The sequence below is a fragment of the Rhynchophorus ferrugineus genome, unplaced genomic scaffold, assembly GCF_030347505.1.
Source record: "Rhynchophorus ferrugineus isolate W39M unplaced genomic scaffold, kcgeb_rfMv2 rfM4, whole genome shotgun sequence".
In the NCBI taxonomy this organism is placed as follows: Eukaryota; Metazoa; Arthropoda; class Insecta; order Coleoptera; family Curculionidae; genus Rhynchophorus; species Rhynchophorus ferrugineus.
In genome coordinates, this window is record NW_027472583.1 from 7,977,181 (window position 1) to 8,004,075 (window position 26,895).

At 32.4% G+C, this 26,895-nt stretch overlaps 1 protein-coding gene across 3 annotated transcripts in view; it reads left to right on the forward strand.

Moving 5' to 3' along the window:
• Positions 1-2,184: 2,184 nt before the first annotated feature.
• Positions 2,185-26,895, forward strand: part of LOC143194956 (lutropin-choriogonadotropic hormone receptor) — a 48,055-nt gene continuing 23,344 nt past the window's right edge. For 2 of the 3 annotated variants that reach the window (XM_076401769.1, XM_076401768.1), the window contains exon 1: positions 24,676-24,814. In XM_076401769.1, coding sequence (XP_076257884.1) covers positions 24,761-24,814 — 54 coding nt within the window. In that variant the 5' untranslated portion in view covers positions 24,676-24,760. Of the gene's footprint in view, positions 2,316-24,675; positions 24,815-26,895 lie in introns of those variants that run through there. The other variant, XM_076401770.1, reaches the window with a different exon arrangement.

Here is a 26,895-nt window from a genome sequence, read left to right on the forward strand (position 1 = left end):
ACCACGGCATGAATGACAGCAGAACTCAACATTGAGTAATACAGTTTCGACTAAAACAATGTTACTCAACGTTAATCTGTTAGAGAAGTGGTGCAAAGATAATAAAAAGCAAACACTTGTTGATTGGAAGAATACGGTATGATCCGTTCAATCATCGTCGATGTACACTTCTTATAAACGGCCGGGTTTACGTATGGAGTATTCAAATTTGTGAGTGAATATCTCGAGATCCTCAATGATAAAGTTCTTATTATGACTAGCATATTGTTGCCAAACAGTGCCATATTCTAACATTATATATGTCCAAATATAAACAAGAAGGTTCAGTTTTGGTTTAAGGAGCGTCGGAATATCATCAAACCTCTTTCCTGATCTGCACAATTACCGGATCTCAACATCATTAAAGCAGTTGGCAAATGTTTTGGTACAAAAATGGAATAACATTCCGTTGATTATTCAGACAATCTACGAATCTATTCCGTGAAGAATTACAGCAGGTATAAAAGCAAACGCCTCAGTACCTTATTAATAAATAAATATTGTATATACCAGGTGTACCGGAAAGTCATTACCGGTTTTTTTTTTCGAAAAAACTGTAATTTGTAAGAAAATGGAAAATGTATTTATTCAAAATATTGGTCATTTAACTTAAGATGCATAATATTTCAGACAATTTATAGATGCCATCCTAATAGAACCTTTTGCCCTTTGAGCAAAACCATTCATCGAGCCATTTTCTAACTTCTTCGAAATTGGCGAACATCCCATCCATTCGAAAAATTGATAGTCGCACTGGGCAAGGCCTGGAGAGTACAGCGGGTGCGATAATATGTACCATCTAAGTACTTTCAACGCCTCCTTGGCCGGTTTTGCTTTTTGAGACGGCGCGTTATCTCGCTGCAAAACGACTTTACTGCGTCTTCGGGCCCATTCTGGACATTTTTCGATCAATACATGGTTTAAATTGATTCTTTGTTGTCGGTAGTGATCACTATTAACTGTTTCGCCAAGTTTCAACAGTTCGTAATACACCACACCGCTCAGATCCCACCAAACACAGAACATTGTCTTAGGACCGAAAGGATTTGGCCTTGGCGTTGATTGGCCGGCTTCGCCAGGTCATAGCCATGATTTTTTGCGCCTAGGATTTTCAAAATAACATAAAATATAAAATAATCCTTCACCCGTTACTATTCGATGCAGAAATGACAGCCGATTATACCTTTGCAGCAGCATTCAAAGGTATAATTTTTAGACGATTTTTCGATTTTCCATTTGTGTGTCATTCAATTGATGTGGCACCAATCTTCCTATCTTCTGGATTTTCCTCCATTGCTCGTAATAGGTCGCTAATCATTTCTTTGGCCACATTTAACGCTTCTGTCAATTGTTTCTGAATTTAGGTTGAGTCTCCATCGAACCACTCTTGTAATTTCGCATGTTCAAACATTTTCTACTACGACCAGAACGTCTTTTGTCTTGCACATCGATATGACCAACACTTTTGAATTTTCGAAATGCACGTTTCTAATAAATAATGAATCTAATAAATCTATGACGGTGTTACTTTCGCAAAATATAACATGTATAGCTTTGAAGTTTAATGTCAGTAGAATAAAATGGCATACGTGTCAAATCATAACATTGCATATTTAACCCTAGCGATATCTGTTAGAAAAACCGATGATGACTTTCCGGTACACCTAGTACATCAGGTGTTCATATTATTTTGTCCACACCCTGTACCTCTTCAGGAAAACAAGTAAATCCCATTTCCGTGGATTTGTTGAACAACCTAGTATGTCCTGACCTACTATCTGAACTTTTTTATTATACTTTGACCATAACGTACTATTGACGTCTTTTTATTTCTACAATATACTTCAATTCAACGCAGGCATTTAACGATAGAAAAAGATCAAAGAGAATCGATGTTATTCGAAAACCCCAAATATAAAATGGGAATATATCGCGAACCTCTGGAGACGCGCGTGATAGAAGTCGAATTTCTAGACGGCCCTACGAAAACACCATCCTGTGACCGAATCGAGACAAGCGCGCGTGCGCCCGCATATTCTTTTGAAAATAGAAAAAAATTCAAAGTTATCCAAGCAGTCGACCCGCGCTTTCATAACGCACATACACCGACTTGCGCTCCACAATCGGTTCGATTAGCAACTTGCTGTTTGCCGATACCAAACAGTGAAAACAAATCAACACTTTCAACAGCGAAACTGTCAATATCGTTAACGAGAAAGACAAACCGACCCAGTCTCCAATCAGGAATCGAAAAAAGTTCTGTGTCTCGTCCTCTGGTGAGTGTCCCATTTATTTTAATCGCTTCTAATCGTCGGAGCGATACTTTTATTTTATTATATCAGGAAAAACTACCCCCTGCTTGGCTTGAATTGGTCGTTTCAGTAATTAGATACTCCATATTAGGTTTTTGCTTTGTCTAGCATACAGATTCCATCAATTCCTACTAATTTTCAATAAATCTGATTTGCTTAGTGCAATTTTTATTTACAAATTAATCTATTACTATTGTTCTGTTGCACTTGCATCAATACACGAGCCAGACAAATGTGCAATAAATACATCAATATGTATTTCCAAACTAAAACTAAATTAGACAAACTTAAGCTAAAATTAAGAGTAAACAAGGTTCTTATATTTTGATTCGCTTCAATCTTCTGATTTACTGCGGCTTGTCCAATAACTGAGCTGGTGCCGTGTTACTGTGATTTAGTGTAACGTTCTTTCATGTTTTACAACAATATATTGGACACACTTCGTAGATCTATCTTATTTTGAGCTTATCGTCAAACGCTCACAACAAATCAACACTTTCAACAGTGAAACTGTTAATATCGTTAACGAAAAAAACAAACCGGCCTAGCCTCCGATCAGGAATTGAAAAAAGTTCTGTGCCTCGTCCTTTGGTGAGTGTTCCATTGTTATGTAGGGGAAAACTACCTATTGCTTAGCTTGAATTGGTCGTTTCAGTAATTAGATACTCCATATTACATTTTTGCTTTATCTGGCATACAGATTACATCAATTCCTGTTAATTTTGGTATAAGAGAGATTAATATGACAAAGAAAAAACTTTATTATCTATAGTTTTTGTCATACACAACGTTTTTTGTTTTAAATAAGATGGTTTATATTAATTACATATACTAATAACATTTGACATGTTCCTTTTTAATAGTATTTACCTAATAAGATCTGGAAAGAACAGCTGCCAGTTGATTTACTTTATTAGTGGTTTATAAGATTACGTGGTTTTGGGGTTCCTCCTTAAAAAATCTTTAATAATCCAAAATGCAGAGTAAGGTCACTCAACTCCAATTGGTTTAGACTTTTAGAAATCAGAGTCACATGATGTTGATTTTTTCTTATTCTTCGTTTTCTCCATTAATCTCGTAGCATATAAAATATTTAAATGTTTTATGGTTCCTTTTCTTTATTGGAAATGTTATTTTTTTATGGGGACGCAAGCAATGATCTCAGCAAACTTTCATTAGTTTTTATTAGTTTTTGATCTTTCAACCCTTCGCTGGATTTGGGACCCCTGACTTATGATTGTCTTTCGCCTTGCTACCAAATGATGATTGCAGGCAGTCTTTACAAGAGGCATCGAATTGTATTTCTGTGAGGGAAACGTTATATCCCCACAAATATAACAGACACTGTTTTAACAAATTTTATTTTTTGAAACGTTCGAAATCAAAATATTTGAAAAAACATTTTCCTTAATATAATGAAAGAAATGAATAAACTGCCGAAATGGTGCCCTTTTTTTGATCATATATTATATTTTAATCAAATCTAGAACTGTTTTAATGATAAAGAACTGAGAAAAGCTCGTAAATCAATTTTGCCAATATGGAAGTAATATTAAAAGGCATATCCCAGAAACATATTAAATTCAGAACTTTCCAAATAGGCTATCAGTATTTGTCGATAGTCTTCGTGGTAAATTTATTGCATTTGTTCCGTTTCCATTTCTATTGGACGTAATATGCTTTTAAATATTTTGTCTTATTATATATTGAACAATATAAATTATGAAATACGTAGAGTTTAAAAACAAAAACTTTTAATATACTTTAATACTCTTTTATTTTTATGGAAAAAATGCTGGTTCGATTCTAATCTAATGTAAACAAAACCTTTATAATGTAAACACACTAGCCGCGCTATAAAACACATCCCTCCTGAAGGCACGACCATATGGATATGTGTTCTATAGTCATTTAAACAGCTAACATTTATGTAGTCTATCCATAGAAACAGTGAACTCACATTATATCTATGTATGACGTCAAAACAGTGCAATGTTGCCGCGTTTAACGTTACGTCTTATTCATTTTAGGTTATTTTAGCTCCGACATATAACAACGTTCTAATATAAATAAAATAATGAAACAAAAATATTATAAAATATATTAACATTATAGTTTATCTCATGCAAATATTATTGAACGACCTAAACAAATTGTAGTTAAAAACCGCCACTAAGAAAAAGCCACCGTAAAAATTAAAACAGCCACAATAGTTTGTTAGGTTAGAGCTATTTTATTATATTTACATTAAACTAATTAATAATTGTACATCAAATATATCACATCTGATATCATTGTATTTCTCCTTAGGTGTATTCTGTTACTAACTGTGTGCATTTTTCATGATAAAATTAGATTTAACTGCATTTTTCCTAATGCATTTACCAATTCTGCAAAACAGTTAGTATTCATTCTCTCCTCGTACATTTTAACCAAATGCTCATAAATATTCTGAACAATTACACACATATCCATTCACATAAATCTTTTACACTCCAGAATATGATTTTCTACAGTTACCCCATATTAATTATATACTCACCTTTTGTTGTTTCCACTCACACACCCTCTTCTTGGTATTGTCAGCATTGAATCATAATCCCACATCCACAAAGTTTCATTCACTCACTGTAGCATTCTGAGCCAGTCTCAAAAACTAACCTATTAATTTCCAATCAAACATTAGTTCACAATTCCACCATTTGTCAATCAGTTCATCCAAATCGAAAGGTGTTATTGTAGACAATCCTTTCCACATATCCAAACAGTTCTACTTGTATATCTTTCTCGACCTGCATATCTACAGTTAGTAATTATTTACCATATCTCATTTCGATTTGATTGTATATATCCTCCATATCACTGCTATATGGAGGAAGACGTTCTGGCATCAGATCTATTGTGTATGTTTTCTCAGGCCTGTTTCTAAAAAATATATTACATAAAACACAATTAAATAAATGAGCCTTAATCGTGAATAGAGCTATTTAAAGCTACATTAAAGTATATAAATATTTTCTTTTCGGTAAATCTAAAATTATATTGGTCTTATTTAGTTTAAAAGATTATAGTGCCCATTGTAATATTCAGTGCAGCTACAACACAAAAATATTTTCAATAAAAACCGCGGCAGCTTAATATTTAATAATATCAATAATTACCTCTCTGGCGCATTGTAATAGTAAAAATGGACCGCCATTGCCTCCTTTCTGTTCGAAGTTATTAATTACAGTTATAGTCTGCTTCTGACTGACTATTTATTTGGCCTCGGCATTTTCAACCAGAGTAATCAAAAATATTAAGCGGCGATTTTAAATTTTTTCAAAAAATGTTTTAAAGAATGTTGAAGACCAGGTACACCTACACAGAATTTTATAATAAGAGTAATATGAGAAGAAAAAATACGTTCTGATCTTAAAATTATCTTACAAACAGCAATTGGCAATAAATTCGACGTCGTGATAACATACGTTCACTACTATTTTGGATGGACTAACTATGAAGTTATTGGTTTTATATCATAGCGGACTTCTACAATAGAGATTTTGAATTGTACCCTTACCAATAATACCTGTTTCTATATTTCTTCAGGACTGCAATAAGTATGTCTGTCAACTTCATTTATATCCTATAAATACATATACTTATGTCCATTAAAACCTATTGAATCTAATAGGATAATTTTTATGTATACGTCCAGTATTCATTGCCAGTATATAATTTAGAAAAAAAGAACAATTTTTTATTTCGTATCTTTGCCTTATTTTGCCTTATCTTATTTTGGTAATGAAATTTCTTGTCCATATTCTTTTATCATCAAACCTGCAACGTTTTTTAACCATATAATTCAACAAAGAACAAAAGTATTACATAGTTAAGTTTCTGTACAGTATAATAGATGTAGTGCTTCTGACTGACTATTTATTTGGCCTCGGCATTTTCAACCAAAGCAAAGCACCAAAACAACGTTTGCTGGTTTATACCTCTTATTATCATTAATGTTTTGAAGAATTTTTTAAGACATTTGACAACCGAAGGACTTTTGCAGGCTGATTCGGTTACATGTTCGAACATATCAGACAGCATTGTATCTTTTTTTTAACTGGAATAAAATGAGAAGAAAAATATTGTCTGGTATTAAAACGAATTTACAAAGTACGATAAGCAATATATACTTACATTTTCATAATGTAAGTTCTCTGCTACTTTGGATAAACTATACTTAAATTATTTGTGAGTAGCACCTGTTAGATGATCTTCTGAATTGCTTCATTTTTACCCAAGTTTTGATACCTTCAAATTCGGTTGGTCTACGGTTTAATGACAAATAATTAACCTTTTATTATAATCTCTATAGTATGAAAAACTGTCTGCGAGATATTTGCCGCGTTTGTTCACTCGAAACAAAAAGCGAAGCCAGAGCCAGAGTTTTTGACGCCATTTAAGCGCAATCCGAGGAAGTTGACGAAATCAATCGGTGGTTGGCGTAATGCGAAGACGAAACATGGACACATTAGCATACACCAGAGACCAAGGAACAATCGAAACAGTGGGCTTTACCCAGCGAACGTACTCCGAAGAAGGCGAAGATTGTCCTATCGGTCGTGATAAGAAGCGTGATGGCCACCGTTTTCTGGGATTCACAATGTATGATCTGCATCGATTACCTGGAGAAAAAACGGTTACAAGGCTGAACTATGCCGAATTATTGGGTCGATTCGATGTCATTTGTAGAAAATAATGTGCTCTTCCACAATAACAACTCATCAGCTCACATCTCCGCACTCAAATTGATCGATTTGGGCTAAACTGCTGCCCCATACACCGTATTCTCCAGATATGGCCCCGTGTGACTTCTTTTTGTTTCCGAATTTAAAAGTCACTCGCTGGGCAAAAAATTGAGTCGAATGAGAAGGTCATCGTCGACAGGGAGGCCCACTTTACACAACTCGAGTATTTTTCAGACGGTTGTTGTCTTCTGTAGGCTAACTACTTATCGGACCACCCATGTACTTGGATCATGCCAAAGTTTTATTTGCCAAATAATTTAATACATATTACACGTATTATACGTATATTACGTTTTTTTTTCGCTAATACAATAAGTATTAGGAAAAAAAGCTTTTTTGTTTTAATTTCTAATACATCTTCTGTCAAGAATCAACACTTGCTCTTGTTATATTGCGCGTAACTTTTCCTATAACGTTGCATGTGCCTTAGCCCCTGTTCACTTCAATTCGATATCGACACACGTTTTCTTCGAACAATCCCTATAATATCCTAAGTTTTAGTTCATATTTACTATTTTCGAATCGAAAAACTTTGATTAAGGTAATGGATTAGTTTTGTCTTGTTATCCAACGTACTTAATTCCAATTATAGAGTAGAAAAAAAACATCTCTCGTGACCTTCCATTATCATTATCCAAAACGGTCATCCGTTATAGCCTGTCACGGCATTTCTAATGTCTAATTTCTAAGGACCAATTCCCATCAGTTATTAATTTCTTCTGGAATAATTTGAGCAAATCCGACGTTGCAAACATCTTGAAACTGTAGACGAAAGACGTACCATATGCCGTTCATGCAGTATTTTTAGTATTAACCCAAATACAATTAGCACGGAATTAAATTTCAAAGGTACAGAGTCTATGAACAAGAGCAAAAAAGATAATTATATTTTATATGAGCTTAACAGAATCCAGTCTAACAGAGGTACATACTTAATTACACACAATGACCGAGTTTTGTAAATTAAATCGGGATAAATTAAAACAAGAATATTTACAAATGTTCGGTGTTGGTTTTCCATTCCTATATTTACATGTTACATATAATTGCATGCATACACACATCAATATTTTTTAAGTGCTTTCTTGGTTATCTATAGTTTTTAGGAGATTTTTATCCAAGCTAAACTAGGTGATATTACTATTGCTGACTAATAAAGTGATATTACTACCTTAATATTACTGAAGCAACTCCTTTAATATTTAATAGAATTATTCCTGATGTTTCTCAGATATCAAGTCAACCCTCATCATAAATGTGAAATGACTTTACTTGAAGATTCTGAGGCTTGGCATTGGCATTTAGATTCGACACATTCCAATATCAATAATTCTGTCTGTTCTTTAGGATGATAATGAGTTCTGTGTCGTTTGTTGATAATCGTATAGTTGATGACTTGTAGTTGTGCCTTGATTTTTCTTAATAAAGAGAATAAACTTGTTAACTTTTTAAATAGAACAGATAACCAAAAATACATTGGTAATAAATATGAAGCACTTTGTTGTAATCTTACTGAATGTCAAGTCAAGTCGCTGAAAATGCAAAGGCAAAGGCACACACAAAAAGGCACCAATGTTGCCAATGCAATACAACAACGCGAAAATAAGCGAAATTCAAAACATATAGAGAACACGGTATTATAGTTAAAATCTATCTTGATTTTCATTATAGATTCCATTGTTTTTATACAACTTTTGCCAAATGAAATGCTCATTGTGCATACAGGTCGGCTGATGAATAACATATATAGTAGCTACTTTAGGAATTTATTGAAGGTTATCTTCCATATGAGCTGATTTAGTCTCTAATTTTATTTTAATTCACGCTGAGGTAATACCAGTATAAAAAGCGCCCTCCGTTATCTAGATTATTAATCAAAGATATCTAGATAGTTATCAAACCTAGCTCAGCTTAAAATATTTACTTCCTGTTCGCTAAAAGATAAAAATGTATAAACATTGAGGTTGGTAGTATGCTAGGCAGATTTATAAATTCTTATTTCTACATTTTAAATTTATTATCTTTACAGGGCCATAAAGATATACATTTGAAATAACTATTTACCAAGCAATATCCTACAGAGTAACGGTTATATATAGAGAAACTTTCAAAATGTATGCAATAATTGCAACTAAAATAATGAAATATTAATTTGTTACTGATCCAAACTCGTTTATTCGCCCTTTACATAATATGAACTTGGGAAGCACAAAAAAAATTAAAAAAATTTACATCTGTCTATAGCATCTCTAATGGTTTATGTTTATTGTCATTTACCTTGTTAAGTAACTTTGCGGTGGTTAACACTGAATTCCAGCATCCTCTAGAGGACCAGCTGACATGGTGAAATCCTAGAGATGGTATTGATACAGCGATGTTGGTTTATGATGTATTTTTTTTACTTCGACTCTCTACGGTGTAGGAGAGATCTCGCATCTCCTGATTGTGCATCCGACCACCATCTCTCATACAAAAGTGCAATTAAAGGCGAAGTTTAGAAAGTTGCATCAATGAATCAATACCGATGAAAGCTACTTGCGGAATACAAAACATCAAAAGAAAATTTAAATCGAAACGACAAATAAATTGACATTCCAGAAACGTCATTTCCTGATGACAAGCCAGACGTATTGGGAACAGCAATAAAATAATTAAAGTAAAATTTAATAATGAGTATAAATCAATTTTAAAGGATTTACAACACATACACAGAGAACGTATCGGGTACATTTATAATCATCTTCATGTTGAAGCTTCATTGACAAGTTCCATTTTTGAGTATGTGTCATTTCGTCGAAGTGTGAACAAAAAAAATTCTGCGTTCTTTGATTTTGTAACGAGTAAATTGCATTAGCGGGGAAGTTTTACTTCTTACTTCAATTTGAAGAAAAAGCGGCTGAAGGTCATTGAAAACTTCGTGAAGCTTATAACAACAATGGTTCATCGATTTCAATATGTAAATACTGGCTACGTCAAGTCTTAAAAGTTGTGATTTCGACACCGAAAATAAAGAACGTTCTCGACAGACAAAAAATTGAATACAAGTATTTGAAGGCATTACTCGATAATGATCCGAACACAAGAAGAATATACAGAATTGTTAGTAGTGAGACAAGAAATCATTTCCAGTTTCTTGAAGAGAATTGTAATGATCCAAAAACTTAGATATTTTTTGCCATCACTGGCAAAGTCGGACATGTTCTTTGCATCGTATTGTTATTGGTGATAAAGAGTGGATCAATTACGATAATCTAAAGCGAACAAAATCATGGGCACCGTCGAGTCATGCATCAGCATCAACGGCAAAGCCAAATATCCATGGCCCCAAGCTAATGCTCTATATTTGGTGGCATCAACTTGGTGTGGTATACTATGATCTGCTAAAACCTAATTAAATCATTAATGGGGATCGCTGTCGACTACAGTTGATGCGTTTGAGCCGAGCACTGCGCGAAAAATGGCCGAAATAAGAATAAAAACACAATAATGTTGACAATATGTTGTAAAATTAGTGAAAGCATGTTTGGATACTTTAAAACATTAAATGTGCTACTCTACTTGCCGTATTCTCCAGACCTTGCTCTTTCAAATTATACTACTTTTTCTGAGTAGCACCTTATTTCTTATTAAGGTATCAAACAATGGGCCGTTTCGTGGATTGCCTCAAAAGATAAATTGAATGAAAGATGGGAAAAAGTAGCGGATATCGATGGACAATGCTTTGTACCAATTTTTGTACAATAAAGTTTCAAATTAAAAAGAAAGTCCCTAACTAACAGATCAATTGAAAAGTCCCCGGCTTACCATAGTAACATAAAACACATTTTTTTGGCAATTTTTTTTTATTCAACATAATTCCCTTCAGTGGTGATACACTGATTATAGCAACCCTCCAACTTAGTCGCTGGGAGGAGGAGGCAATTCGAAGCCCAATTTATGGATTTTTGCCATCGTTTTCACTGACTTGTGATACGATGCATTGTCTTAGTGAAGCAGCACTTTCTTTTTCTTCAAATGCGGCGGTTTTTCGCGATTTCGTCCTTCAAACTCGCCAATAACGCTACGTAATAGTCGCTGTTGATCCTTCCATTTTCATGGTAGTCAATGAAAATTATTCCATGTGCATCCCAAAATACAGATGCCATACCCTTGCCAGCCGACTATTGCGTTTCCTCACGCTTTGGAGCGGGTTCATCCTGTGCAGTCCACTAATATGACTGTCGATTGGACTGCGGAGTGAAATGATGGGGCCATGTATCATCCATTGTCACATATCGACGCAAAAACTCGAGTTTATTACGATTGATCATCTTCAAACACTGCTCTGAATCATCAACTCTCGTTTTTGGTCAAAAGTGAGCTCACGCGGCACCCTCTTTGCACAGAGCTTTCTCATACCCAATATTCGTGAATGATATTATGTACACGTTCAGTTAATATTTTTAGAGTGTCTTCTACTTCATTCAATTTCAATTTACGGTCAGTCAAAACCATTTTGTGGATTTTTTTAATGTTTTCGTCGGTAATAACCTCTTTTGGGCGTCCACTGCGTTCACCGTCTTCGGTACTCATTTCACCACCTAGCATACCAATCCTTGATGGTTGATTTTCCTGGAGGAGTTTCCGGAAACTCGGCATCAAGCCAAGTTTTTGCTTCAACTGTATTTTTCCTTTCAAAAAGCAATATTTTATCAACACGCGAAATTCCTTTTTATCCATTTTTTTCGCAATAACAAAAGTTGCGTCACTCAAAATGCTATAATTCACAAACTAATGACCCGACAACTGTCAAATTTATACACGCATCTTTTGACGATTAGGGCTAACTAAAAAACATTCGGATTTAATTCTAGTAGCGCCATCTATGTGTCAGGCCCGGGACGTTTCAGTTAAACTGTAAATTTATAGGCCTAATATATTTTTTACTGGTACGGTATAAGACAAATCATTTTTTAAAAGGAACGTAGAATGTCCAATGCTTCATATGATCGTATCAATTAATTTTATCGAGAGTTCCGGCTTGATGATACAATTCCGATAATTAAAAGAAAATTAGAACAATTTTCGGGGGTTGATGTCTGGATGGGCGTGGTCGTCACATTCATCAATCCGTCGATTTTAATTATCCCCAATGTCCGTTATCCGATTCTGCGAAAAAAATTATCTATTTTTCATTTCTACCCTAAAACAAAAATCTCGTTATAATTGAGACTGAAGTAGAAGATCCCACCTTTTTCAATCAATATTATATTCAAATGCGGAATAATTAAAAAGAATTCGTCTCATATTTAAATTGTATAAAGGTGACCTGAGGCTGTTTACTGGCCCTGATAGCGTCAGTAATGATCTATTACAATAAAAACATCAATACTGCGGCAGGAGGAGGTGTTTCAGGGGCAGTTTTAATGCTATTAATCATCCCCAACAGATTCAAGGCGCAAGGCGTTGGTATAAAACCGCTGAAAAGGATCGTTAAGAATAGCATTGATGATATTAAGTATAATTAATTAAAAAAACGCGTGTTTTTTTTAAATAACAATAATATTGTCGTATATCAAGAAAGCATGAATGTGTTTTATGTGCGATTGTATTTGTAAATGTCTCTAGGCACCAATTTATACAAAATACGACAAGAAATAGGCATCCCACTCACGCCAATAATCAAACTGGGTACGACTGCATATCCTCTGGGATAGTCCCCAAGTTGGTCAGTGGCCAGGGTTGTTAGGGTTAATGTCGAGGAACGTAACTGGTCAATTGAAAAGTTTTTTTATTCAACATAATTCTCTTCAATGATGATAAACTGGTTATAGCGACCTTCCAACTTTTCGATACCATTTTTGTAATACGATTTGTCCTTGCTTCAAAAGAGGCCTCAGTTTCGGCGATCATCCCTTCATTCGACGAAAATTTCTACCCAGCGAGCACTGTTTTGAAATCTGAGACCAGGAAATAGTCGCTGGGAGTCAGATCTGGAGAATACGGTGGATGAGGAAGCAATTCAAAGCCAAATTCATGGATTTTTGCCATTCGTTTTCACTGACTTGTGACACGGTGCATTGTGTTTTGGCGATTTAATCCTTCAAACGGTCCAATAAGGCTATGGAATAGTCGCTGTTGATGGTCCTTCCTTTTTCAAGGTAGTCAATGATAATTATTTCATGCGTATCTAGAAATACAGACACCATAACCTTGCCAGCCGATTTTTGTGTTTTCCCACGATTTGGAGAGGGTTCATCGTGTGCAGTCCACTCGGATGACTATCGATAGGACTTCGGAGTGAAATGATGGAGCCATCTTTCATCCATTGTCACATATCGATGCAAAAAACTCGGGTTTATTACGCTTGATCATCTTCAAACACTATTCCGAATCATCAACTCACCGTCGTTTTGGTCAAAAGTGAGCCCGCGCGGCACCCGCTTTACACAGAGCTTTCTCATACCAAAATACTCTTGAATGATATGATGTACACGTTCAGTTAATATCTTTAGAGTGTCTGCTATTTCATTCAATTTCAATTTGTGGTCATTAAAAATCATTTGGTGGATTTTTTAAATGATTTCGTCGGTAACAACCCCTCTTGGGCATCCACTGCGTTCACCGTTCACCGGAAACTCGGCATCAAGCCAAGTTTTTGCTTCAACTGTATTTTTTCCCTTCAAAAATGTTGCTTCGCTCAAAATACTATAATTCATGGATTTAATTCTAGTAGCGCCATCTATGTGACAGGCCGGGGACGGTCTGAAAAATGCTGCCTGTTACATATACAACCTAGACAAAATTAGGGTATGAGGATGGCCAGAAGTCAAAAGTAACCTGGCGAATAAACTGGATGTTGATTTTTTGAAAGTAAATGCATTAAGCAAATGCAAAATGATTTTTATTCCGTAAATTAGGTAGTTTTTTCAAAAAATTAAAAGAGAACCAATTGACAAAACCAATAATAAGCTAAGTTTGTTATATTTACTACGGTATCCAAAGGATTGTTCTATTATCTAGTTCTGAAAATGGATATGATGCCTCCATAAAATATCCTAACTGCAATATAGGCAGATATTTTTTTTAAATAGTCCAGAACATAGAAGTAATTTGATCATAACCTTATCAATGATCACTCCGAAACTTCTTTGTCTTTTCTTGATATTCAAAAATTATCCATTTATCTTTTCCATAAATCCAATACTATAGTGGAACATTAACGATATACAAAGGTATTGTGAAAAAAAGCTTGCTTCAAGCACTTTGGTTACCTTACGAAATGAAATGTTTTTTGTCTTGAAAAATGTCGTTCCAAAATGCTGCTATATTAATATACAATATATTGTTATTTATAAGAAAACTACCAAAAAAATCATAAAACTATATTACTATATATTATATATAAATCTATGTAAGCATAAATTGGGTATATTTTTGTCAAGGTCGCGGCTAGGACGACAGAGCCAGAACGTTAAAAATCAGTCGAATGAAACTAGAACCAAAAATAGTAACTAAAAATTCACGACTGAAACAGTCGATAGTAAATAGTAACAAAATCAGTCGGACCGAAAATAGCGACTGAAAACAGTCGACTGAAACAGTCACTGGTAAAAAGTAGTAAAATCAATCGAACCAAAAATATCTACTGAAACAGTCGATAGTAAAAAGTGGTCAATTACTAAACAGCCGATAGTCGTTTTCAGACGATAGTTCCCAAAGCTAATAATAATCTTTAATAACATTATATGAAAATGAAGACTGTAAAAAGAAACTAATATGATTACTGAAAATATTACAATTACAATATTACTATTAATCCAATGTAAACAGGTTGTCATGTCAGTAGTTATTTCAGCTTTCAGTCTGTTAATATGAAGAGTGGGAGTGTTGCCGATATCGAAGCAACACGCACACCAAAAATAAATCAAGAGATGACCAACCCCTTATTAGATATTTTATAAAATAATATACTCTGGTCCAGTTTTTTTAATGAAAAAAATATTTATTCAATATTCGCCAAGGTACAGTCACGCTAACAAGACTAGTAACTTTCCTGTTGTATGCCACATTAAGCTGTAGGTCCAATTTTTAAATAACCCCAGAGGTTAACGTGACGAAAATTCATATATATACGTCCATATGAGTCAGAAATCAATGATAGGAAAGGTGCAAAATACAGAGCGTCAATTAAGAAAATTCATATTTCATATTAGGATATTGATTTACTACGATTTAGTATTTGATATACATGTTAAAGATGTCGGAGAGTTAAACAAGTAAAGTTGTTAATTATATTTGTAAAATTCTACATTATTTCTCAAAATACCGCTTTTATAATATCTGCATTTTTATAGCTTTATGATTGTATTTTACTCTCTCCGGTATATTGTCGGTCAGTATTTGATGATGTTTGTGACCGCTACCTAGCCTCTGATTTATTTGTTATATGGATATAATGTACTTTCAATGCAATATACTTTCGGAGTAGGCATAACACACATGACACCTTAAATATGTCGAAATTCGTGGGTCAGAGTCGAGACGTCTAAATTAGAAAGACCCATATGAAAGATCGCCTTGGTCACTTACTTTGTATTAAGTGCAAATAAATTAAGTAGTGCAAAGTGTTTCATTAGTTCGCAAGAAAGTTTAGCGGAAATCGTTAGCTTGTGACCAACCAGGGCGCAGAGTAAATTAGCAACAATAAACAAATAAAAGGGCTCCAACTGCAGTTTACTATGAGAGCTATCGAATAATTGGTAGACGAAGAGAGAACTAGATAATCTAGCTAGTTTTTTATTAACAATATGTTCAAGATGATCCAAATTAATTTTCTAGAAAAATGAATAAATAAGTTCCGTGAAACGGCAATCAACTCTGAGACCTGCGCCTACTTTTTCAATAGAAGAAAATATGCATAATTAAACAAAGGAAATTCAGAAGGTTCTCAACACAAATATTCAGCTGATCACATAATTATGAGGAAAACATCGCATTTCCATCTTGACAACATTCAGTTAGTGCAAACTTTAAAGGAAAATGATAATACATCTTGAGAAAGGCCACATAGACAAAGTAAAATAATATTCAGTGATGAAGATAATTTTTATTAGAAAGCTACAGAAAGATATTCTATAGCATAGATAAAATATATATTCCAAGTAAAGATATTCTAAAGATATACTATAAATATTCTATAGAGCTGCAACTAATCCAAATATCATTGATCAAAATCAAAAAGTCATATAGGAGTTTAGTGACACTGAGCGACTAGATCACATGATCTCATTCCTGGTGATTTTTTGCTATCTTAAATACAAAGCGTATTGCAATAAACTACAAGCAATAGATGCAATTAAAGAAAATATAGGGTGTGAAACTCACAATATATCTTCAGAACTGTATAGTCTATTCAAAGTTTTTTTACATACGTCATCAAGATGTTTAATATATTGCCTACCAGAATTTGTAAATTCATTTCAGAGTCAGGCAATATTTTCATTATCATTTTATTCTAGTTAAAAAGAGACACAATGCTGTCTAATTAGTTCGAACACGTAAACGACTGAGCCTGTCAAAATCGTACAGTTGTCAGACGTATGCAAAATTCTGGAAACCAATAGTGATAAGAAGTTATAACTCTAACCTATAAACTATTATGACTCTATAATTAACTGGAGTTTTTAGATGTACTATAATGTTATAATAAATTATATTTGATAATATTTTTGTTGAATTATTTAATTTAGATTGGAATGTTGTTGTATGTCAAACCCAAACTGAACTAAAACTCATAGTTGAACATTGCGACATCAGACATTTAAATGACGTATGTACAAAATCACTTTGAACAGACTATATAAGAATTTAGGCTTCAACATATTTGTATTTCATTCATAACACTTGAACAATTTAAATTTTCCCCATGGACATACTGTATATACAATAGGTCGATATAGATTCTTTGTAAATAGAAAATGAGTTTTTTTCACACTTTAAAATTACTTTTTCGCAAAGAAAGACGAATTTTGATTAACGAGGATAAAAAGGCACAAAAGGTGCTTTTAATGGACAACTGAAATTAAATACCATGAATATAATGGCAAAGGCGAGAAAAAATATTGTATAAATTCAGGAAAGAAGTACACAGAAAAAATCTGATTTAATATTTTAAATTTGAGTTTATTTCTAAACGTTGGTTCTTAAAATATAACGAATGTGCTGAAACAAAATACGTTTGTGCGCGCTTATCGTTTGAAAAAGACAAATAAATAAGTCAACGTATCAATAATACTGTATAATAAACATCAGATAACAAAAATCAAAAGAACGACAGGGTTGAATAGTTCAAAGCAGCCTTTTTCTCCAGTTAGAAATCAGTTATGTAATAGTTCACCACCAGATGCTATTTTCCTACAGTTATTAGATCAGATGAAGAGTCTCGGCACTTTCTCATTAATTTTTAGTAGATCCTCAGCAATTACGATGCATATTGTCGATCCGAAATATTTACTTGAACAGGATATCTATTATGTTTACTGAATTAGCAACTAAACTTTTGATAGAACAAGTCATTTGTTGATTACGACACTTTAAGAAGGAAAAAAATTAACTACATTTGAAATATAAACAATATATTGGTTAATTGCGTTGCTTTAAAATAAATTTCTATTGTCTGATAAAATTCTTTCTATAAATCTGGCGTTTCTTGATGAATTTGCTTCACTTTATTCTCCATTTCCTTCACTTTATCCACGTTAACATCAACCGAAGACGTTGACGGCCAACCAGAGCCATGTATATAATCCACGTCCTTAATAGTTTTGAATATATTTATTTTTGATAAAATATAATTTAAACTTGGTCGATATTTTATTCATTATAAAAATCACAAAGCACATTTGAGATGAACTGACAATAGAGCACTGTAAACAAGCTAAACGTCAAATGACGTTTAAATAATTCATCAATATAGAGGATAGCTATGCCAACTTGACGGAAAATAGAACATTGACAATATTTTCAATAAATTTCAGGCTAAATTTATACTCACACATATTAAAGTTGATAAAAGCAAGTTGAACAAAACTATTTAACAGTCTGAGGAAGCAAACAATTTTAATAATTATTTGGTCTAGCTATATCTGTGAGTAAAGGTCGAGTAGAAACTCTTTTTTTAATTGCATCTTACATTAGATATGCTTAATTGTATGGTTCATGACGAGTGGTGGATAAATCAGTATGTATTTCCCAAAATAAAATGAAATTAAACCACTTCAATTAAAATTAAGAGTAACATTTATACACTATACAAATTCGTGTGGTTTGGTTCACTTCAATCTTCTGATATCTTGTGCGTTCTCCAGACATTTTGGATAACTTTGTAAAAACCTTTGGTGCCAAGATTATTCCGCAGTTATTCATTAATTACATAGATATAAGGATTAGTAATTAACCGAGGAACTGAACCAATGCTGATGATTGTTGAGTCCCAAATAATTAGTTCGCTTGACGCTTGACTATATTCATCATTAACTATACATTATCTACATTCTCTAAACAATCTATACCAATTTATCGTTTGGGAAGCCAAAAACCATTTTTAAAACACATTTTTAACACACTTTTTTCAGTAATAGTAAAAATCCAAAAAAATACTTTTGTTTATCAACGAATGCAAGTTATTCTTATTAATTACTAATGTTGTTGTTTTAAAAATTGACACAGATAACAGTTAAACATCATCAATCTCAGAAAATAAAATTAATCATGTTTGGATTGGACGATTTAAGCCTTAAACATTTCTTTGTGATTATCCTAATCTATTGAGTAAATACAAAACTTACCCAGGATAATAAAAAATAATCAAAATCTTTATCGAATATTTCATTAAACGAAATTAACATTAAAAGTACCTGAAACTAGTAGCCGTTATCAGCATGAACCACTTAGAAATTTTACGCAACAATTAAAAATCATAAATATTTTTGTTTTAGGGTTCTCACCGTAGTCTATTGGTAAAGCAATAGCTGCATATATATTGCCGGCGTTTTAGCTTGTTAAAATATTTTTTTAAAAATTGAACCGACTTCAAAAAATAAATAAGAAACTCAGTAAAAAGTAAAACATAATCAAACTTAGATTTTTAATACAAACAGAAACGTTTTTAAATAAAATATGTACATAATAATCGTTGTAATAACTAAATAAAAATAAACAAAAATCTTATTTAGCCTATCTATTACATATATTTTATTTTCGGTACGAAAAACAAATTAGATTTATTTTGTTCGTAATTTCATTTTGTGTATATGACACAAAAGTATATTATTGTTTTGTATTGTTTGGGCTCGATACCGACTTCAAACTGACCAGATGGTAATAGTTAAAATAATATTGTAAATAGGTATAGGTAGGTATTAAGCTAAATTGTGTGTATATAGTTGAATATAAAATACATGTAGTAGATAGGTTAAATACGTTTTTAGTTTATTTTTATTTAATTATTACGACGATTGGTACATATTTTATTTTAAAACGTTTTTTTTTTGTGTTAAAAATCTAAGTTTGATTATTTTTTACCTTTTAGTGATATTTAGTGTTATTTACTCAATAAATTACGCAGTTATTTTATTAAGTATTACAATGGGTAGGTCAAGCAATGCAACCCCTATGAGGAAAAATAGGAGAAAAGAAAAAGAAACAATGGTTGAAAATAAGGAACCGTTAGAGGTGATTTAACAAATGTTCTAATCAAACTAGAATAACAACAAAAAACCGTTGCCCCCGACCTCAGCGTGTCGCTCTAACCACTACCTCATAAAGGCAATTGCCTGCAGTATTTCTACGACTTCCCATATGATATGCTTAGTACTTAAAAAGCATATTGAACAGCTTTTGCACTGAACAATTTTGGTAAGCGAACCCGTACTGCTTTCATCATCAGCTTACCTAAATAACTTCAAAGTATGCAATTATTTTTCTGTATGATGCCATAATATTTAAGAAATATCATCTAACTTTTAACCGTCAGCCATAACATTATACACGAATATCTAATTATTTAACTTAAAAAAAATATGTGAAAATATTGTACGCGCCTTTGAAATTTGAGGGTTTCGCTCGATTTCTCCGGATTCCACCATCAGATCTTGACTTGGTTGCAATGAGACCATCTCGAAAGATCGGTCTTTCGAATAAAAAAAGAATTTTGAAAATCGGTGAACAATTAACTGAGAAATCGGCGAACATACATTAAAAAAATATATACAACCGAACGTAGAACCTCCACCGTTTTTGAAGCCAGTTAAAAACAAATGACAGCCTACGTAATGATGTTTCCTTCGTTCCGTATGACCCCGATTGTTTACCTATAACACAAGCCATTGATGTGTGAACTGAATGCTTAATTACTTGTCAAATGGGGTGCTTTTTATAGATTGTGCGTTTTTTTTTTCAAAAAAAACCGTTTCATTAATTTCGACTTTTACGACATCATAACGATAATGTTTACGAGCCAAATTAGAGAAGATAAAGATATTTTTATCAACATTGGACGAGAATTCCGCGGCAAATTATCTGGAACCGAATAATTTTTATGCCTTACGATAGACACATTAATATCTTATATGATTATAGTTCATAAATATTTAAATTACTCTTTTCATTTATTAATATTATCTCACGATAGATGGTTAATCAAATCGAAACTAACAGCGGGTCAAATTTTGAGTATAACGATGCTTTCGATCGACATAAGACGAAGTAATAATGCGAGAATGTTTTACAGAAATTACTTTGGCACAAAAAACTTAAATTTTTCAAATTCGGTTTCTATTTTTAAAGTAGTTCTTGAATTGATGAACTGGTTAATATTAGTAAATGTTTTCATAGAAAATTATCTAAACTAACAAGTAAGGTACTAATTAAAAGGATCAAAGATCAAGACAATGGATCAATATTAGTTCCATAAACATTTGATAATTCAAAATTTATAATGCATGTGTCGGGCATAGGTAATCAGTGTTTTTAATGCAAAACATTTCGAGCAAGCCACGGATGATAGTTTGCAAAACGATTATATTAAATAAGAGCTTCTAATATACCTTCTTCCCACAGCCTCTTATAATCAGGATTGTCAATGTATCAAATTATCAAGATCAATATATAAATTTAACAAATTCCTCAATAATATAAGTCCAATCAAATTGGGGAGATAATATTACTTCTTAGTTACAAATTTCCCTCAAAATTTTATATTCTATATTTATATTTTAAGAGATGAAACGTCTCAACTGTTTAAATGATATTTATGTTATATCTTTTCATAATGTAGAATAAAGTTTTGGCTTGACCGATGTGTTCGAAAATGTCGGTATTATATATTATGAGGCACTAAAAATGGCACCAGCATTAATAAAACATAGAAGAAACATGTTGAATTGCTGACGATCAATATTTTATTTACGATGAGATGTTAAAATCGCCGCATTAGTACGAATCCCCAATGAAGATAAAATTCCTCGCAGATTGGAGAATTTCTCACAAGTTGGCAACGTTCTTTATTAGCGTTTAGTGACTAAGATGGTCGAGATTTCGCAATAATTAATTTCTTTAATCAGATCATCCTATTTAACTAAGTCACAACTGAGTGATCAACGGCTTTTTATAGTTCGTTGAATAATTTTAACATCGGAGAAAATGGCGTGGTTGATCTTGAGCCTATGTCTTTGTTGAGTTTTGGTGCAAAATCCTCTGGATGTTTAGTGACCTATTCATATCTCACACATCGTAGATATTCTTGAATATAATCTGAAGGATCATTTGGGGGATATTCCTTCCTAATTTTTTTTTCATATTTTCAATAATACATTCGCCAATTCATATAACTTGGAAAGGCTGATCTGTTTTGACCAACACTAAATGTTCCATTCAGATTGATGAGCTCCTTTTTAGTAAAACAATAATTCCTTCCCTGTAAAACTTCTGGGGTTTCTGGACGAAAAACTGAAATCAGTAATTCCATCTTTTGAAATGAGCTTTAAACCATTAAGAGATTTCTTATTGATCAATTTTAGCTATTCTTTAATCATCTTCTCTAACTACATTAGTTGTTGGTAATTGATAATTAAATTCGTTTATTCGTCGTTAAATTCAGGCTTTGCAACCGTGTCTGCTCTTTTTTAACGATAAACATTCGTATCTTTAATGTCAAATATAAAGAAAAACCGAAATTAGTTTTTTTGCAAAAATTTCCCCAGTATTAATAAAATAATCCAAACATTCAGTACAATTATATAGTTTTCGTTAACATTATTTATCATATTTACTTATCAACAACAAAATACAATTTTATATAAGATTCTGTCACAATTCTGGAACGGAAAACTGGACATATTAAAGCTAATGAAGTAACATCTAACTCTTCAATGAATGGTAAGAATTACCAACTCCTCCAGAGAGATGATGGGTATATCTGAACTGATGACTAACTTAAATAAATATACGTATTATATAAGCAAAACATAAACATCTTTTTCCTAAAGGTACTGGCTTCTCCAACGCAAATCTAATGTATCTGTATATAACAAATTGTGGCTGTATAAATATGTATAATAACAGTATAATATGTCCATGCACTTCACTAAAATCCATATGAAAAGGTAACGAAAAAGTAACAAGACAAGAAAGTTCTGACTAGGTATTCTTAACAAATATAAAGACCACAAGAACTTTGCTTCGTCAACAGAATATTCCAATAAGACATTTACCAAAAAAGTTGTAAAAATTTTGGCATTTGTTTAAATCACATTATATTCTGATTCACTTTAACTAAATTAAAAAATCAACTAAATACTACATGATTCCACGCAAATATCACAGTTCAACAAGAGGCAAAATATATGCATGCTAAATTTACGGAAAGTCTAAATCATATTTAAAATAAATTTTGGGTGTTTTTAATATTTCAAGTGTTTTAAGTGTTTTATTCTAGTTTCAGTATTTTGTTTATCATCATAAATATTAAAAGAGATCTCAGTTCAAGCCGGATATTTCACAGTAACTCAATTTGATCAAGAAATAATAATACTACTGAAACATACGAATTACATTTGGAAAAATACCCTTTAAAGTAATTATTTAAATAAGTCTTGGTCTTGGATTATTGAAATGACCTTTAACACATTTATCAACATCGTTTTCAATATTCTTACTACCCTACAACCAGTTTTTGGTGTTCACACACAGCTTACAACCAAACGTCTAACAGGGCTAAATTAGGTAAATAATTCGGTTGTGGCATAATGAATCGAATAGTTGCGAAGAGAAAAACTAAAACGAGTTATAGGCCCTTGCATGCAAAGTACGCATAATATCTTTACAACACCATGACAATCAAAGAGAACTGTCAATAATTGATTTCATATATGTTTTAATACCAAACAAAACGACACGCATTTGGAGACCAAGTGGTATTTTACAATCAATTAACTTACACAAATAATAAAATATTTACTCTGGATATATTCGACCCTGACAAGGCATTGAAAAGAAATGATAAAATATAATTTTATTTTTTATAACATCTTTATTAGATACGCTTAGTACAATTTTAATTATACATTAATTTATTACTACTTTTCATTTGTACTTGGATTAAATTCACAAGCAAGACGAGTGCGAGAAAATACATCAATATGTATTCCTCAATAATAAAATATAAGTTCGTATGGTTTGGTTCGCTTTAACCTCCTGACATCCTGCGCGCTGTCCAGCAATTGAATTGCTTCCACGTTAGTATGATTTAGTAATCTTCTTTCGTGTTTCAAGGCGAAATCTTGGATAACTTCGCAAATCCACTTGATTTCCAGGTCATCGTGCAGTTCTTCGTTGGTTTGGTTTGGTTTGGCATTGGTAATTAATCGAAGAACTGATTTGAGTTTTTAGTGCAACTCCATATTTGCACCTCATAGGTCCAAATTGGCTTTATAATTATCTTATACATCAACCTCTTTGATATCAGATCAAGTTGAGAGTATCTTCCGACTAACCAGTATAGTTATTTTATTTTGGTTCTAATGCGTTTTGCTTTTTGTCTAACGTGATGTTAAAATATAAATTAATCGAAATATTTAAAAAAGAACTTTTTTTGGAGTGACAATTTCATTCGTTTATCAACTCGTAATACACTACAACTTGCTGACTACACCAAATGTACAGCAAGACTTATCACCATTAATATTCCGCTAACAGTTTTGAGTTATTTAACTGTTGTTTATTCTAACGATTTATCTCATTGATTTAAATCGAATTTGATTTGTATTTTTTACTATTTTTTGAGCACAGTTATATTTAACAAAATCAATGATGACGAATTATGAAAATATTCCTGATATGTAAAACGATCAAAAAAACTTTTATTGGGGATTGATTTGTTTTATTTCTTCAGGTAAGATACAAAACAATATTCGAAAAGCGAACGCGATAACAACTAAATGTGGCGTCGGCAAAATATCTGTATAGAACGCAGCACAGTTGTATACCTCATTACTAAAACATATATAATGACTTGTGAATCTGTGAGTATGTTATTATTTATCGAATGATTACAAGTAGTCCAACGATTTATTGATATATATGGTTGAGGTGTTGAAAGTGTGTGACTGTATTTTTTTCCCAAATATTAATGAGGTATGACTCCCTTTTATTTACAATTTTATCAATAAACAAGAGCTTATTAATTATTAATTGTGCCAAATTTATTTATAATATACTTATGCATTATTGAGTACAATGATTTTGTCAACAATGTTAATACAGATTATTCTAAGACTGTTCTAAGAGTCAAAATTGTTCTTTTGAAAAAATAGCAACAAATACACTTGAATAGTTTAGATTAACATTAGTAATTCCTAGAAATTAATGAAACATAATTTAGATATAGGCTAGGAAATATTTTGAGCAATTGTTACGCATATTCATAAATGTTTGTCCTATTTGAAAAAATATATGCTATTTTTCATAAAAGTGATATCGGTTTTCAAACAAGCCACGTGGCTTTAAAGGAACTGATAGTCAGAACGTTCAATATCTGGTGAATACGGTGGATAGGATACCGATTCGAAGTAACTTTTAATATGATGAAATATTTACATGTTCTGTTTTAACAGTCTCGGTAACTGCCATCAGCCATGCCATTAAATTGAAAATGAAAATTTTCCTCAAGATGGTGTTTTATTGTCTTATGATTCGAAGAAATCAGTGCTGAGAAAAAAAAGACTACCACCATACTTAAATTATCGACTAGAAATATGATTTGAATTTGACTATGGACTGTTTTCGTCTTTCCAAGATGGCATTCGTTCTTTCGCGATTTTTTTCATTAAAAATTCATTTAACATCATTGCATAACGATCTAGTTTGTCTGATATAACTCCATCGAACTTCTGGCTACTTGATATCGTTTTGAATCGATTAACTTTTTTAAACGTTTTGAAAGTTAAAACTGAACCCAAGAAGGGTTCATAGAAGGGACAATGGTAGATAGGTCGTTTAGATCACAGCAAAATTAAACATACTAAAAACAGCAGAAGGGTTCACTACAACATAGGACATATTACAGTATCTATTGCAAATCCCTCCAAATTAAATCAATACACCTAACATCAAAATCTATTTTTAACTTAAAAAAGAAGTTTTATAGGATTTTTTGTAAACTAATTGGAAAACTATAAGAAAGAGGAAATTTTTTTAGATAAGTAAATCTATCTATTTTCATTTATGTAAACTGTACTATATTCAATAAAAAAATGAAGGGTACCTATGTTTTATATACCTGTACAAATAAGTTTTATCGATATCACCGATGCCGTGAGTACTTGTACATCAGTGGAAAATTCCGTAGCATTTTATGTACTAATTCTGTGAAGTGGCTGAATCTTTGAGTGGTTTTCAGCCTGATGTGAACCGCGATATATGATACGTGTTTGGTTGTTTTCTCTTCTATAAATAGTATCGATAAAAACTATGTCTTTTATGCGCTTAATCGCAATGTTTGTTGTAGGAAAAAGCATTCTGTTTTTATGCGGATATCAGTCATGCCGTCCGCCTATGTACATCGTTCTGTGTATTGATGATGCAAAGAACAAACAATAGGTGGATGGGTCAATAAGTATCCGTATTGGGAGGTAGACAGGCGTTGGAATGACAAATTGAAGCTATTATCGTACCCTCAAACTAAATTTGATACCAGCTAACATTTAATTAAGAATATTTAAGATCTAAAAGCCAATTAAGTCTTCTCTCTCATTCTCACTTTCATTTGCTCGTTATTCCAATGCTCTATGATCTTAGAAATAGACAGTTCGTTATAAAATAAGCCGATAATTTCACTGCACTGTATCCAAGAGTTCCACAAGGTAGTGTGCTAATTCCAGTGCAGTATCTTCTACCAATACTACTTCTAATATTGAATCTTCATAAGGTTTCCGTATAACCTAATGAAGATTCAATATTATCAACGGAAAGCTTTCAAGCACACCATCAATTCACCATCAAAACAATTAGATCATTGGATTGGTTTGATGTATTAGTGAAACCCTATATTTGCACCGCATAGGTCCAAATTGGCTTTATGATTTATTAATAAACCAATCTCTTTGATTTTAGGTCAAGTTGAGAGTATCTTCCGACTAACCAGTACCGTTCCTTATAAGCCTGATAGAAAAAAATCCATTAAATTAATTAGAAGGTTATTTTTGTTGAATTAAGTA